The sequence below is a fragment of the Gymnoscopelus microlampas genome (assembly GCF_963454915.1).
Source record: "Gymnoscopelus microlampas genome assembly, chromosome: 7".
NCBI classification, from domain to species: Eukaryota; Metazoa; Chordata; class Actinopteri; order Myctophiformes; family Myctophidae; genus Gymnoscopelus; species Gymnoscopelus microlampas.
Window position 1 is genome coordinate 58,279,819 of NC_139944.1, and position 17,500 is coordinate 58,297,318.

Sequence of the window (17,500 nt, forward strand, 5' to 3'; positions counted from 1 at the left end):
TATTTAATTGACCCAAATCCACCCAAACTGTGGTTAACTGTGGCTAAAACCGATCCGCGCATCTCTAGTGTGTGCATGCACGTGTGTGTGTGTATGGGGGGGGAGTACCTCTTTCTTTGCGGTTCGGACAGACAGAATTTTCTCAATGATGTTGGCCTCATCTTCTGGTGGTTCCTGAGAGAGAGAGAGAGACAGAGAGAGAGAGAGAGAGACAGACAGACAGACAGACAGACAGACAGAAGTTAAAAGTTGATCTCTTACACCTGATGACCTGCTGCACTAGAAAGGATTAATGAACAGACTATATTGGGGGCACGGTGGAGCAGTCGGTAGAGCTGTTGCGTCACAGCTAGAGGGTCCTGGGTTCGATTCCCTCCCGGGACACTGGGGGCGTGTTCTCTCCTCCATCAGCACCCATACCCTAGGTGGGGTTGGCAAAAGGGCCTTTCTGTGTGGAGTTTGCACGTTCTCCCCGTGTCTCCTAGGGTAGGTACCCTCACAAAACACATGCAGTAATCCTGCTCTCTATACTGCCTCCCCCTGGTCAGCCTGATGGAGAAAGGAACTGGTTGGAATAACGAATAACGTGTTCCTTCCACGCGCTACGTCCTACCGGGGAAACTCCCCCCTGTCAGGTGATAAGAAGCTACGTCCTACCGGGGAAACTCCCCCCTGTCAGGTGATAAGTAGCCTCGGAAACCCATGCCTTTTTTTTGTTTCAAAAGAAAAAAAGCCTGGGAGAACCTTGCAGGAACGCTGGTCTTAGGACCTTGTTATCTCCTAACCAATCAGAGTGCTCCAAACCCAGGCGCTGTTTGACCATCGATTGGGCTCGTTCTTTCAGTCTAGGTGATAAGAAGCTATACGTCCTACCGGGGAAACTCCCCCCTGTCAGGTGATAAGAAGCTACGTCCTACCGGGGACACTCCCCCCTGTCAGGTGATAAGAAGCTACGTCCTACCGGGGACACTCCCCCCTGTCAGGTGATAAGAAGCTACGTCCTACCGGGGACACTCCCCCCTGTCAGGTGATAAGAAGCTACGTCCTACCGGGGACACTCCCCCCTGTCAGGTGATAAGAAGCTACGTCCTACCGGGGACACTCCCCCCTGTCAGGTGATAAGAAGCTACGTCCTACCGGGGACACTCCCCCCTGTCAGGTGATAAGAAGCTACGTCCTACCGGGGACACTCCCCCCTGTCAGGTGATAAGAAGCGGCCTGTTCACTCCTCATGCGTTGACGGAGGCATGAGCTCAGTTCGGGGCTCTCCCCAGGCTGGCAGAGGGAGAGTTGCGCCCAGGATTAGAAGCTTAGGCAATGGACCCTTCGCTAAGCCCCACCCACTCCACTCTGTGCCTGGTGGCGCGAAGTTAGTCACACCCAGGCCTGGCAGCGCCTGGCAGCGCCTGGCAAGCTCTGCTTCTCATCCATTGACTTGCATGTTAAATGACGGCTTTTCCCCTTAAAAATAATCCATCATTTCAGGAGCAAGAGCTTCAAAATCTCTTCTAAATCTAGTCAACAAGGCCTGCAGTAGGCTATGCACTGGACAAATGTGCATCACGTTATTTCAATAAACTAAAAACATGGGAAATGTTAGAGGGAGTAATAGCCATGAATACACGACGGCCGGCTATCACGCCCGTCATGGATGAACTTCAACCTGGTGTTTGCACTTTCTCCATTTATTTACGGGCTCTCAGAAGTACCTGTATCATCCTTATTGTTCAATAAAAAGCATTTTAATCTGATCGGTGGCCATTTTCTCCATATGCTTTCAACTGAGCGACCCTATCGGTTGGTAGGTGTATTGCACTCTGATACATTATGAGAAAATGGCGACTGATCGGATTAAAATGCTTTTTATTGAACAATACAGAATATACGGGTACTTTTGAGATTCCCGTGCATAATTGTAACATCCGTGGCCATGGGGTAAGCACTTTATATTTGAAATCTGAACGTTTATATAGATGTACGGACCGTAAATGGAGAAAGAGCAAACACCAGGTTGAAGCTGATCCATGACTGTAACAGGAGTTTTCATGTACCGCAGGGTAGGACTGCAGTAGCAGTTAATAAATAGACAAACACATGGATGAATATACGTTAACGTGCGGAATCCGAAACAGGTACCGCTGTGATTCTGAATTTTGTTACGGTGATTAGTAGCCTATCATTGACACCACCTGGGCGAGTGAGTCGTGTAACTTTCCTGACGTTAAGCTGTGTATGTGTTCAACAACACAGCCATGCAGCCTTGCAGTTTAAGTGCAGATTTCAGCTTGGGAAAAGCAGCCTCCAACGGGTTTGGGTACGTGGTTCATAGTCACCATTGCGTTATCGTGGTATTCCTATTCTTGCCATTATGTTGCAAATGATTGTGTGTGTGAGGGCGAAATAACATTGACAGCTATGGCAGGTGACGAAAGCTTGCCAGACCTATGCCAGGCTAACAACGGTTGCTAAGCTTGCATTGGACAATCGCTTTTAGGGTGGGGTTTAGCGAAGGGTCCATTGGCAAAAAATGGTAAACAAAATTGTGGCATTTTTTTTTTTTTGAAAATAATAATAATAGTAATAATAGTAATATTAAAGTACCTCAGATTGCCAGTGCTGTGGCAGGTATAATAATAATAATAATAATAATAGTAATACCACTAATAGTAGTAATAATAATACTATGGGTAATAATAATAAAGTACCTCAGACTGCCAGGCCAGTGCTGTAGCATTGAGCGCTGGGATGCGACCGGTTCCCAGGACAGCGATGGTTTCTCCATCGTCATCAACAACCTTAAAGTCCAGATCCTCATTATACTTCCTCCTCTTCACCTGTCTGCCTGACCGCCGCTTCTGAGAGAGAGAGACACACACACACACACACACCCACACACCCACACACACACACACACACCCACACACACACACACACACACACACACACACACACACACACACACACACACACACACACACACACACACACCAAAAAGTTAGCGACACCCACAGTCACAATGGAAACAAGACCGCAAGGACTTTTTAGGACGGACCTTTTAGACAAAGTATTATAAATGTAAAGGTCCTTGCACACTGGTGCGTTTTTTCGGCCGAATAACAGGGTGAATTTCGGAGCACGTAAAAAGAAAATCGACCTCGCGTTATGTCAATGACGTTTGCACACTGCCGCCGAATATTTCGTCCGTATCTTTTTTTTTTTGGACCAGGGTCGATTATTTTGCGTTTTCCGCAGCTGTCGTTGGCCTTTTGAGCAGTGTTGTGTCCATCCTGAGCCACCATACTTGTTGTGATTCCACCATGTCGGCTGAGAAGTTGATACACCTCGTCGAAGCGCACAAAGTGCTTTACTTTTACTTCTTCCATCACATGGGTGACAGCTATATGATAGCCTATAGCAGGGGTCTTCAACAGGGGGTCCGGGACCCCTAGGGGGTCCTCAGAGCTACTATAGGGGGTTTGTGTGATATATCTTACCACTTGAACCACTGAGGAGAATTGTAGACACAAATAGCAGATCTACAAGCTCACAACGCCTCCTGCCTGGAGACGTTGTGAGCTTGTAGATCGGCTATTCCCCCCCCCCCCTCTACAGGCATGGTGTAGAGGGCCCTCTACAGGCATGGTGTAGAGGGCCCTCTACAGGCATGGTGTAGAGGGCCCTCTACAGGCATGGTGTAGAGGGCCCTCTACAGGTATGGTGTAGAGGGGGAAAAAGAGCAGACCAAGTTAAAAAAAAGAAGTTTAATCTGCAACACAATTCTATGCAATATAGAGGGGGTCCCTGCTTCATCTCTCTCTCAGCTAGGGGGTCCTTGAAATGAAAAACGTTGAAGACCCCTGGCCCATACTATCCGTTTTGGTAGAAACAGGGACGTGCACAGATAGACTCTAGGTGGTGCTAGAGCACCTGCCCTTTGCCCTCTTGACCAGAAGTGCCCTTTTGAAAAAAAGGGCACTTCCAGTTTACAGCAGGGCTCTTCAACAGGGGGTCCGGGACCCCTAGGGGGTCCTCAGAGTTACTACAGGGGGTCCGCCAAATCTTTATGTGATATGATTTTTTTTTTTACCATAACCACTTGAACCCTAGCATCCCTTTTCTGAGGAGAACTTTAGCCAAAAATAGCAGATCTACAAGCCCACAACGCCTCGCGCTGCGAGGCGTTGTGGGCTTGTAGATCGGCTATTTTTGGCAAAGAGGTATAGGTGTAGAACATTGCAACGAATTTAAATAAAACGCATCGGACTTCAGTGTGCAAGGATGTTGTGCATGACGTTTTTTTTGCGGATTTCGGATATTAAAACGCACCGAAAAAACGCCTCAAGTGCAAGGACCTTAACTGAGCTGTTTCTGCCTAATACAATATTCAATCAATCAATCAATCAAAACACACACACACACACACACACACACACACACACACACACACACACACACACACACACACACACTCACAGTGCTGTCCAGGGGGTCCTGGCTGTCATCGGTCCCCAGGTTGAGTGCAGACGGTGAGGAGGCGTCGTCACTCTCTGGCCCCTCCCCCTCCGGAAGCTCCACCTCCTGACTTCTCCTCTTCCCTTTTTTCTTCTTCTCCACTGGAGCCTCTCTGGGGACCCCCCCCAAATAATCATATTAGAACAGGAGAACTGGAGAACTGGAGACCCCCCCCCATCTCCAGCCTGGACTACTGCAACTCCCTCCTTGCTGGTGCTCCGGCATCTGCCATCAGACCTCTGGAGCTCGTTCAGAAAGCTGCGGCTCGTCTGGTGTTCAACCGCCCCAAGTTCTCCCACACAACTATCCTTCTCCGTTCTCTACACTGGCTCCCGTAGCGGCTCACATACAGTTTAAAACCCTGGTGCTAGCCTATAGGGCAGTGAAAGGAACAGCTCCTTCTTACCTCCGGGCTATGGTTGATGCTTACACCCCTGCCCGACCACTTCGGTCTGCCACCTCGGGGCGACTGACTCCCTCGCCACTCAACGGTCCTTCTGGTCGATCGACACGGTCACAACTTTTTTCTGTTCTGGCCCCACAGTGGTGGAATGAACTCCCCACTGATGTCAGGACAGCAGAGTCACTGATGTCAGGACAGCAGAGTCACTGATGTCAGGACAGCAGAGTCACTGATGTCAGGACAGCAGAGTCACTGATGTCAGGACAGCAGAGACACTGATGTCAGGACAGCAGAGACACTGATGTCAGGATAGCAGAGACACTGATGTCAGGACAGCAGAGTCACTGATGTCAGGACAGCAGAGACACTGATGTCAGGACAGCAGAGACACTGATGTCAGGACAGCAGAGACACTGATGTCAGGATAGCAGAGACACTGATGTCAGGATAGCAGAGTCACTGATGTCAGGACAGCAGAGACACTGATGTCAGGACAGCAGAGTCACTGATGTCAGGACAGCAGAGACACTGATGTCAGGACAGCAGAGACACTGATGTCAGGACAGCAGAGACACTGATGTCAGGATAGCAGAGACACTGATGTCAGGATAGCAGAGTCACTGCCCATCTTTCGCCGCAGGCTGAAAACCCACCTCTTCAGGAAACACTACTCTTCCTCTTTGCCTGGCTTACTTGTTGTTAACTAGTTGTACGAATGCTTGTTTTATTGTTGAATTGTTTATTGGATCTTGTTTAGTCAATACAATTATTTGTTTTAGCTCGTGCTCATTTGATTTTGCTATTTTGTCTCATCTGTTTAAGGAAATAGGTAGCTGATATATTACACTTTACCTTAGCACTAGGTATGCTCTTGGTTGCTTGTTATTGCAGAAAATGCACTTATAACCTCTTGTGATTAGTAGCTTTCGTTCCCTACCTTTGTTGATTGCACTTATTGTAAGTCTCTTTGGATAAAAGCGTCTGCTAAATGACTGTAATGTAAAAAAGAATCATATTAGAACTGGAGACCGCCCCCAAAAGAATCATATTAGAACTGGGGACCCCCCAAAAGAATCATATTAGAACTGGAGACCCCCCCCAAAAGAATCATATTAGAACTGGGGACTAGGGATGGGTATCGTTAGGATTTTTACGAGTCCGGTTCCGGTTCCGGTTCTGCTTATCGGATCCGGTTCCTATCGGTTCCATATTTCGGTTCCAAAATGGTAAAAATATAAGGTAAAATGTTTATTTAATAGAGATGCACCGAATGGAAAATTCTTGGCCGAAACGAATACCGAATACAGGAAACACTTGGCCGAAAACCGAATAGCCGGAAATGATTAATTAAAAAAATATATATATACATTTTTTTTTAAGATTTTTGTACCATTGCTGCCATGGCTGTACCTCTGTTGTAGAGCTACATGATTATGGCCAAACTTATCATAATCCATATTGAGATCAGTTATTTAAAACATTTATTTATTGTGTAGAATTATTGATTTACTATTGTATAGTAATAAAATACAATATGCCTCAAAACATTACCCTGCCATATTCAAGAAATTAAAACAAATATTGAATAGCCTAGCAAAAGGCATTATAATGTCTGCATTTGCATTATTGCACACACAGCCAAAATGCATTAATAATATTAGGTCTGCCATTCCTTCCTTTTGAAGAAGTCACTTCCAGTTTCATTTTTGAAAGACACACACACACACACACACACACACACACACACACACACACACACACACACACACACACACACACACACACACACACACACACACACACACAATCAAACAGAAGCGTTCACAGCTGGTGTTAATTATTTAGCCCTGCACGAGTTCTTAACTAGCGCTGGTTTTCCAACTAACGTTACACCCTCTGACATGTGGATTCTAGTTTTCAAGTTGACAACAGCAAATCTTGGTTACAAAGTTTGCAGGGCAGGTTATTTCTTTCCTTACTACTTCAGTTCAGATGGTGGTGAGTGAGTGAGTGAGTGAGTGAGGGGAGGGGGGCGATGCGGGGAGGAATGAGGCTGGGCTGAGTGCGCCCGTAGAGAAGCAGCAGTGTCTACTCTTCCATACGGAGAGACGCTACTGATCTATACTTCTCCATACATAGGTGTTTTACCGGATTTGTGATTTTTGCTCAGATTGTGCTGTTTGTGTAGGACTTTGTTTGAACGGCTTTTAGCGCATCTAGGAACCGATATGCAGAACCGAAATTACATATTTTGTTTGGGTACCCGGTACCGACAATTTCTTTATCGGTTCCGTACCGGAACCGTATTTCGGTACCCAACCCTACTGGGGACCCCCCAAAAGAATCATATTAGAAATGGGGACCCCCCAAAAGAATCATATTAGAACTGGGGACCCCCCAAAATAATCATATTAGAACTGGAGACCACCAAAGGGGGGTGGAGTTAGCTGGTTTTGCTGACTCCAGGCTCCACCCCCTTTTGACCTCCAACATCATTGTGAGCTTGGAGATCCATTCAGCTGTTCTTATCAATGATGAACTAAACCTCCTCACTGTAAGGGTTAATTTATAACTCATTCAGACATACTTATCAATGATGAACTAAACCTCCTAACTGTAACGTTTAATTTATAACTCATTTAGACATACTTATCAATGATGAACTAAACCTCCTCACTGTAACGTTTCATTTATAACTCATTCAGACATACTTATCAATGATGAACTAAACCTCCTAACTGTAACGTTTCATTTATAACTCATTTAGACATACTTATCAATGATGAACTAAACCTCCTCACTGTAACGTTTAATTTATAACTCATTTAGACATACTTATCAATGATGAACTAAACCTCCTAACTGTAACGTTTAATTTATAACTCATTTAGACATACTTATCAATGATGAACTAAACCTCTTAACTGTAACGTTTCATTTATAACTCATTTAGACATACTTATCAATGATGAACTAAACCTCTTAACTGTAACGTTTAATTTATAACTCATTTAGACATACTTATCAATGATGAACTAAACCTCTTAACTGTAATGTTTAATTTATAACTCATTTAGACATACTTATCAATGATGAACTAAACCTCCTCACTGTAACGTTTCATTTATAACTCATTTAGACATACTTATCAATGATGAACTAAACCTCCTCACTGTAACGTTTCATTTATAACTCATTTAGACATACTTATCAATGATGAACTAAACCTCTTAACTGTAACGTTTAATTTATAACTCATTTAGACATTCTTATCAATGATGAACAAAACCTCCTAACTTTAACGTTTAATTTATAACTCATTTAGACATTCTTATCAATGATGAACAAAACCTCTTAACTTCACGTGACAAAGATTGTACCGTTACGGAATACATGAAAGACACAGTTGGGCTTAAAAGTAGGTAAGTGTGTGTGTGTGTGTGTGTGTGTGTGTGTGTGTGTGTGTGTGTGTGTGTGTGTGTGTGTGTGTGTGTGTGTGTGTGTGTGTGTGTGTGTGTGTGAGACTTGACAGGCAGCGAGGCGGGCGGGGGAAACTCTTTCTTATTGGCCTTCCATCCTTTGTTTGGTCGTATTCTATTCTATTCTATTCTATATAATAGTGTTTACCTGGGTTTACCCCTCTATCACAGTATGTAATAAATATAGTGTTTAATAATAGTGATAATAGTGTTTACCTGGGTTTGCCCCTCTATCACAGTATGTAATAAATATAGTGTTTAATAATAGTGATAATAGTGTTTACCTGGGTTTGCCCCTCTATCACAGTGTGTAATAAATATAGTGTTTAATAATAGTGTTTACCTGGGTTTACCCTCTATCACAGTGTGTAATAAATATAGTGTTTAATAATAGTGTTTACCTGGGTTTACCCCTCTATCACAGTGTGTAATAAATATAGTGTTTAATAATAGTGTTTACCTGGGTTTACCCTCTATCACAGTGTGTAATAAATATAGTGTTTAATAATAGTGTTTACCTGGGTTTACCCTCTATCACAGTGTGTAATAAATATAGTGTTTAATAATAGTGTTTACCTGGGTTTACCCTCTATCACAGTGTGTAATAAATATAGTGTTTAATAATAGTGTTTACCTGGGTTTACCCTCTATCACAGTGTGTAATAAATATAGTGTTTAATAATAGTGATAATAGTGATAATAGTGATAATAGTGATAATAGTGTTTACCTGGGTTTGCCCCTCTATCACAGTGTGTAATAAATATAGTGTTTAATAATAGTGTTTACCTGGGTTTACCCTCTATCACAGTGTGTAATAAATATAGTGTTTAATAATAGTGATAATAGTGATAATAGTGATAATAGTGTTTACCTGGGTTTGCCCCTCTATCACAGTGTGTAATAAATATAGTGTTTAATAATAGTGTTTACCTGGGTTTACCCTCTATCACAGTGTGTAATAAATATAGTGATAATAGTGTTTACCTGGGTTTGGCCCTCTATCACAGTGTGTAATAAATATAGTGTTTAATAATAGTGTTTACCTGGGTTTACCCCTCTATCACATTGTGTAATAAATATAGTGTTTAATAATAGTGTTTACCTGGGTTTGCCCCTCTATCACAGTGTGTAATAAATATAGTGTTTAATAATAGTGATAATAGTGTTTACCTGGGTTTACCCCTCTATCACAGTGTGTCATAAATATAGTGTTTAATAATAGTGTTTACCTGGGTTTACCCCTCTATCACAGTGTGTCATAAATATAGTGTTTAATGATAGTGTTTACCTGGGTTTACCCCTCTATCACATTGTGTAATAAATATAGTGTTTAATAATAGTGTTTACCTGGGTTTACCCCTCTATCACATTGTGTAATAAATATAGTGTTTAATAATAGTGTTTACCTGGGTTTGCCCCTCTATCACAGTGTGTAATAAATATAGTGTTTAATAATAGTGATAATAGTGATAATAGTGATAATAGTGTTTACCTGGGTTTACCCCTCTATCACAGTGTGTCATAAATATAGTGTTTAATAATAGTGTTTACCTGGGTTTACCCCTCTATCACAGTGTGTAATAAATATAGTGTTTAATAATAGTGTTTACCTGGGTTTACCCCTCTATCACAGTGTGTAATAAATATAGTGTTTAATAATAGTGATAATAGTGATAATAGTGATAATAGTGATAATAGTGATAATAGTGTTTACCTGGGTTTGCCCCTCTATCACAGTGTGTAATAAATATAGTGTTTAATAATAGTGATAATAGTGTTTACCTGGGTTTACCCCTCTATCACAGTGTGTAATAAATATAGTGTTTAATAATAGTGATAATAGTGTTTACCTGGGTTTACCCCTCTATCACAGTGTGTAATAAATATAGTGTTTAATAATAGTGATAATAGTGTTTACCTGGGTTTACCCCTCTATCACAGTGTGTAATAAATATAGTGTTTAATAATAGTGATAATAGTGTTTACCTGGGTTTGCCCCTCTATCACAGTGTGTAATAAATATAGTGTTTAATAATAGTGATAATAGTGTTTACCTGGGTTTACCCCTCTATCACAGTATGTAATAAATATAGTGTTTAATAATAGTGTTTACCTGGGTTTGCCCCTCTATCACATTGTGTAATAAATATAGTGTTTAATAATAGTGATAATAGTGATAATAGTGATAATAGTGATAATAGTGATAATAGTGTTTACCTGGGTTTGCCCCTCTATCACATTGTGTAATAAATATAGTGTTTAATAATAGTAATAATAGTGATAATAGTGATAATAGTGATAATAGTGATAATAGTGATAATAGTGTTTACCTGGGTTTGCCCCTCTATCACATTGTGTAATAAATATAGTGTTTAATAATAGTAATAATAGTGATAATAGTGATAATAGTGATAATAGTGATAATAGTGTTTACCTGGGTTTGCCCCTCTATCACAGTGTGTAATAAATATAGTGTTTAATAATAGTAATAATAGTGATAATAGTGATAATAGTGATAATAGTGATAATAGTGTTTACCTGGGTTTACCCTCTATCACAGTGTGTAATAAATATAGTGTTTAATAATAGTAATAATAGTGATAATAGTGATAATAGTGATAATAGTGATAATAGTGTTTACCTGGGTTTACCCTCTATCACAGTGTGTAATAAATATAGTGTTTAATAATAGTAATAATAGTGATAATAGTGATAATAGTGTTTACCTGGGTTTGCCCCTCTATCACAGTGTGTAATAAATATAGTGTTTAATAATAGTGTTTACCTGGGTTTACCCTCTATCACAGTGTGTAATAAATATAGTGTTTAATAATAGTGATAATAGTGATAATAGTGATAATAGTGATAATAGTGATAATAGTGATAATAGTGATAATAGTGTTTACCTGGGTTTACCCCTCTATCACAGTGTGTAATAAATATAGTGTTTAATAATAGTGTTTACCTGGGTTTACCCCTCTATCACAGTGTGTAATAAATATAGTGTTTAATAATAGTGATAATAGTGATAATAGTGATAATAGTGTTTACCTGGGTTTGCCCCTCTATCACATTGTGTAATAAATATAATGTTTACCTGGGTTTGCGTCCCCTCTGTCTCGGTGCAGAAGGAGCTGTGGTCTTGCCAGCTGCCTGGCTCTGGCTCTGGCTCTGGCTCTGGTTCCGTGCCTGGTTCTGGTTCTTGGCCTGGTTCCTGGCCTGGTTCCTGGCCTGTGCAGCTGGGTTCTGGTTTGCTCGGTTCTGCCCTACAGTTCTGCTGGGCGCGGCGTTGAGGCGTGGGGGGGCTGGGGGGGGTGCAGGGGCCGCTAGGGACGGAACACAAGCAGGGTCAAATAAAAAGGAAAAACAGCGCCCTCTGCTGTTTTTTACTCTTTCACTTGGCTCTGGGGGGAGATAAATGGAGCACCTGTGCGCAAGGAAACCGGGTTTTTGGTCTGCCTTCAGCGCTCCACTTCCGATGGTGCGACTATGTTTTCATTCCCACTAACAATATTGGAGACAGTAAATCCCGCACACAATGGGGGAAGAAGGACTGGGGCAGATGAACGAGAATGGGCTTCTCTTCGCCAGCTTCTGTGCCCTCAACGAGCTTGTGATTGGAGGCAGTCTCTTCCCACACAAACAAACCCATAAAGCTACATGGATATCCCCTGACCATCACACTGAAAATCAGATTGACCACTTTGCAATAGACCGGAAATGGAGGAGAGTTCTCCTGGATGTAAGAGTCAAGAGGGGTGCTGATATTGACTCCGACCACCATCTTCTTGTGGGAGAACTCAAAATGAAACTGGCAGTGAAGAAGAAAGAAGGAAACAGGGTCCTGAGAAGGTTTGAGTCAAGGAAACTGAAGGATAATAAAACATGTCGAGAATGGGGAATCCACCTTCGCAACCGGTTCCAAGCCCTAGCAGAAGGAGAAAACATAAACAACAAATGGGAAAGATGCAAGATGGCTATCATTGACACTTGCAAATCCGTCCTCGGCTACAGAGACGCCAGAAGGAAAGACTGGATCACAGATGCAACTTGGAAGGAGATCGAATCTAGACGTGACATCAAAGCCAAACTCAATCGAGAGACAGACAACAAACCCCAGAAACACCTCCGACAAGACTACCAAGAAAAGAACATGATGGTCCGTAAAAGCTGCAAGAAGGACAAGAAAGCACAAATGGAAAAGCTGGCCAATGAAGCTGAGGTAGCAGCTAGAGACAGGAACGCTAAAGAACTGTACAGAATAACCCGTCAACTGTCTGGGAAAAAACGGACCACGAGCCGGCCTATCAGGGACAAGCAGGGAAACCTTCTCACCAAAGAGTCCCAGCAACTCGAGCGCTGGAAGGAATACTTTGAAGAGGTCCTTAATAGACTCCCCCCAGACACCCCACCAGTCATTGAGGAAGCAGGACAAGACCTAAACATTAACTGTGGTAGGATATCTAAGGAGGAAATAAGGAAAGCCAGCAAAAAACTGAAGCTGGGCAGGGCACCAGGGAAGGATAACATCCCACCTGATGTACTGAAAGCAGACACCAACGCTACCACAGAGATCCTCCATGGACTTCTAAATGACATCTGGGAAAAAGAGGAGATTCCCAATGACTGGAAATAGAGGGGTTAATCGTCACAGTTCCAAAGAAAGGAAATATCAGTGAATGCAAAAACTGGAGGGGCATCACGCTCCTCTCAGTCCCCAGCAAAATCCTCTGCCGTATCCTCCTAGACAGAATACAAGATCCACTGGACAAGATTTTCAGGAGAGAACAAGCAGGTTTTCGTAAAAATAACTCCTGTACAGACCATATCGCATCACTCAGAATAATTGTCGAACAGTGCATTGAATGGCAGTCTTCGTTATTCATTAACGTTGTCGACTTCGAAAAGGCTTTCGACAGTCTGGACACCCTGTGGAAGCTGCTTCGACACTATGGTATACCAATAAAACTGGTCAACATCATCAAATGCATGTATGATGGATTCACAGGTCAAGTCATCTCAAATGGTAAGCTCTCTGACACCCTCCTCATAAAAACAGAAGTACGCCAAGGTTGCCTACTGTCACCCCTCCTCTTCCTAATCGCCATCGACTGGATCATGAAAATGTCAGTGGATGGTCGAAGGACAGGACTACAGTGGAACCCGTTTGAACATCTGGAAGACCTCGATTTTGCAGATGACTTAGCTCTGATCTCAGGAACACATGCACACATCCAACGCAAGACCACCAGATTACATGAACACAGCAAACAGTTAGGACTCAGGATTAGTGTTGGGAAGACCAAGGTCATGAGGCTCAATACCAAATCCCATCAACCGATCACTCTTGAGGAGAAACCCCTGGAAGATGTGGTCGAGTTTGTCTACCTGGGAAGCAACATCAGCACAGATGGAGGAGCTGATAAAGATGTTGAGCTGCGCATCAACAAAGCAAGACACGCTTTCAGAACACTCCGACCTGTATGGCTCTCTTCCCAGCTCTCCAGAAACACAAAAATCAGAATGTTCAATTCAAATGTAAAGTCTGTCCTTCTCTATGGCTGTGAAACCTGGAAAACCACCAAATCAATCACTGATAAACTGCAAGTGTTTATTAACAACTGTCTCAGATACATACTGAGGATTTGGTGGCCCAACAAGATCTCAAATGTAGAACTGTGGAGATGCATGAAACAGGAGCAAATCTACACACAAATCAAATTTAGAAAGTGGGGATGGATCGGCCATACACTTAGAAAGGATCCGAGTAACATAGCAAGACAAGCTCTGGACTACAATCCTGAAGGCAAGAGGAAGCCAGGGAGACCAAAATCCAACTGGAGGCGGTCCACACTTAGTGAACTGACCAAGACGGGGACCTCCTGGCAAGAAGTAAAGAACATTGCGCAGAGGAGTGAGGTGGAGATCCATGGTGGACGCCCTATGCTCCCAAGGGGGCCAAGAGGATTAAGTCAAGTCAAATCCCGCCCACTACATTTGATTGGGTAAAGCGTGGCCTGCTTCCTGATCTGAAGGCACGCCCACTTGTAGGCCAGTGCGTACACGTTATGACGAACCCCCCCCCCCGACAGATTCAAGCGGAGAGCAGAATCAGTTCAAGAGATTAGTTAAGGGTAAACATGGTGTAACATATACCCCCCATACACACACACACACACACACACACACACACACACACACACACACACACACACACACACACACACACACACACACACACACACACACACACACACACACACACACACACACACACACACACACACACACACACACGTACCATGGCCGACAGGCAGTAGAGGCAGGATCTTGACTTTGGGTTTCCTGCCTCGTTTAGCGGGGGTTTTCATAGGCGTGCCCCCAGCCATGGCGAGCGTCACGGCCGGGGGCGTGGCCCGCCTCGCCTCCTTCCTCTCCCTGTGCTCCTTAGGGATCTTCCTCGCCTCCTTAGGAGTCTTCCTGGCCTCCTTGTCTCCTCTGTCCTCCCTGCGTTTCTTTGGTTTGCTGCTCTCTCTCTCCTCTCCTCCTCGCTCCAGAGCTGAAGTGATATTTATGTTAATGTGTGTTATTTATGTTAATTTATGTTAATATGTGGGATTCACGTTCATTTAACCACATAACATCCTTAAAACGTACTAAACTTGACCTTTGCTAATAGTAACAATAATAATAATAAATATAGCTGCAAGCAGCGATAATACGGGGCCAGGAGAGAGAAAGAGAAATGATAAGTCCTTTAACAGGTCAGTTCATGAAAGTCCTTGCGGTCTTGTTTCCAATGAGGGCCTGTGAGCAATTAGGGGTTAAGAGTCTTGCTCAGGGACAAATTTCATTTCATCGACACATTTGCTGACCTGGCCTGGAATCGTACCTGGGGCAACCAGAGCCTCTGGCTCCCTAGGCGGGCTCACTAACCACTCAGCTATGGCCGCCCCTCAGAGAGAGAGAGAGAGAGAGAGAGAGAGAGAGAGAGAGAGAGAGACGGAATAGATTGAAGAGACAGAGAGAGAGACATGGAAACGGAATAGATTGAAGAGAAAGACATGGAAACGGAATAGATTGAAGAGAGAGACATGGAAACGGAATATATTGAAGATAGAAACGGAATAGATTGAAGAGACAGAGAGAGAGACATGGAAACGGAATAGATTGAAGAGAGAGAGAGAGAGCCATGGAAACGGAATAGATTGAGTCATGTTTTTTGCAATTCAACTTAAATGAGTCTGCATCAAGTGAGGCTTGAACCGGCAACCTTGCGGTCGTGAGGCACTCTTAGGTAGCTGCAACACTACCTATAGTGCTATAGCTTTGTCCAGGCTGATATTGTCTGTTGAGGATCACAAACTCTTGCCTTCTGTCATGACCCAAGCCCCTGTTTCACTAACACTAAGATCACTCGTTCACAAACCATTTACCAATGAAGAAATTGTACATCTCCTCAGAACCAAAACTAGTGAAAGTAGCCGATCTACAAGCTCACAAACCATTAAAAGTTGTCAGATTGTACATCGGCTATTTTCACAATGAAGTATGTTATACATTGAAAAAACATACTCTCATTGCTATCTGAAAAGTTGTGAGATTGTAGATCAGCTATTTTCACAATGAAGTATGTAAAAAAACACTCAATTAAGTATTTCATGTTATCTTTAACAATTGCAGATGTATTCATTGATAGTCATGTTGTGTGAAATGCAACTTAGATGAAGTCTGCAACAAGTGAGGCTTGAACCTGTGACCTTGAGGTTGTGAGACATACACTTAAGCGGGAAGCTATTGGACCAACAGACAAACCTCTGAAAAAAGAGATCACACTGATCATACAGTTTCACGCAAATAGCTGAAAAATCCTGGGTTTAAGTGTTTTTCAAACTGCTCAAGATTGCGGACAATCTAAGGGCGGTGCTTACTGGTCAACGTGATAGATGTGTTCCTCATTAGTGAAGGCACATGTGTAAGCAGGTATAATGGCTGTCGGCCAAACGAGGCATGACTTTTGCCTGTTTAAAGTTTCAATTTTCAAAAAATTGCTATAGCGCCCCCGTTTGACCAATTGGAGTAAGATTGGTTTCAGTGATATTTGGAATGGCCCTTTACATTTCTGCAAAGTTTCAAAGAATGGTAAGTCTGCATGTATGTGTTAGGGGCAGATGAATAATTGTCATAAAACTGCAATATTCATTGGCTCATTAAAGCTTCATTTTTTCACTTATGGAAAATCCGCTGCATACGTTTGTCGGCATAGGTCCAAAGTTCATGTGTAAAACGTTTCGTGCAGATTGCTCAAAAATCCCAGGAGGAGATAGGTTTTAACTGCTTTTTACTGCTTTTCATATAATTCGAAATGGTGGGAGATCTAAAGGTCAGAGGTCAAAAGTCAAACAGTGAAAGTTGTTAGGCATGAGGAGACGCATGTGTGTATTGAAGTTTCATGGCTGTAGGTCAAATAGGGCATGAGTTGTACCTGTTCAAAGTTGGCATTTTTCAATTGAGTGCTATAGCGCCACCTTTTGACGAAAGATTGTGAGAATTATTTCTTGATCGTTTTTCATGACCATCTACCATATGGCCGAGTTTCATAAAAAGCGTATGCACGGTTCAGCCAGAACTGCCAAAAGTGGCAGAAGAAGAAACGGAATAATGCCAATAACAAAACGGGTCCATGCTGGAAGCCTGGCCCCGTAATTACAATAATAACTACAAAAAGTGCTCCTCGGAGCACAGGTCTCCGCCAGGTCAGGTAGGTTATTGTGGGGCAGCAATGTTCAGGATGGAATATGAAAAATCTGATGGAACCATCTTGATCACTTGACTATAGAGACAATGGGTACCGATTTGCATAATGTTTGAATTTGTAGGAGTAATATAAAAAAGAATAGTGTTGCAAAATCGGCCTCCTGGTGGCGCTATAATAGGGCAATGTTAAAAGGGTAGCATTTGTTCTTCAACGTAGTGCGAATCTGCATGCAAAGTGTCACCGCAATCGGACGCTGAGTTCATGATTTGTGTCATTTTGTTCAAAACTGGCCTTTCCTGCAAACTTTAGATGTCAATGTTAGCCAATCTGGATGGAATATGAAAAAT

The 17,500-nt window shown here is 42.7% G+C and overlaps 1 protein-coding gene across 1 annotated transcript in view; it reads right to left on the reverse strand.

Annotated features, from left to right (window-relative positions):
• Positions 1–17,500, reverse strand: part of LOC311048692 (uncharacterized protein) — a gene marked incomplete at its 3' end in the record, with an annotated part of 174,773 nt that overhangs the window by 125,499 nt on the left and 31,774 nt on the right. The window contains exons 4-8 of the mRNA XM_084061954.1: positions 14,697–14,954; positions 11,493–11,721; positions 4,474–4,624; positions 2,706–2,855; positions 109–174 (exon numbers count right to left, since the gene is read on the reverse strand). Coding sequence (XP_083918080.1) covers positions 109–174; positions 2,706–2,855; positions 4,474–4,624; positions 11,493–11,721; positions 14,697–14,954 — 854 coding nt within the window. The remainder of the gene's footprint in view (positions 1–108; positions 175–2,705; positions 2,856–4,473; positions 4,625–11,492; positions 11,722–14,696; positions 14,955–17,500) is intronic.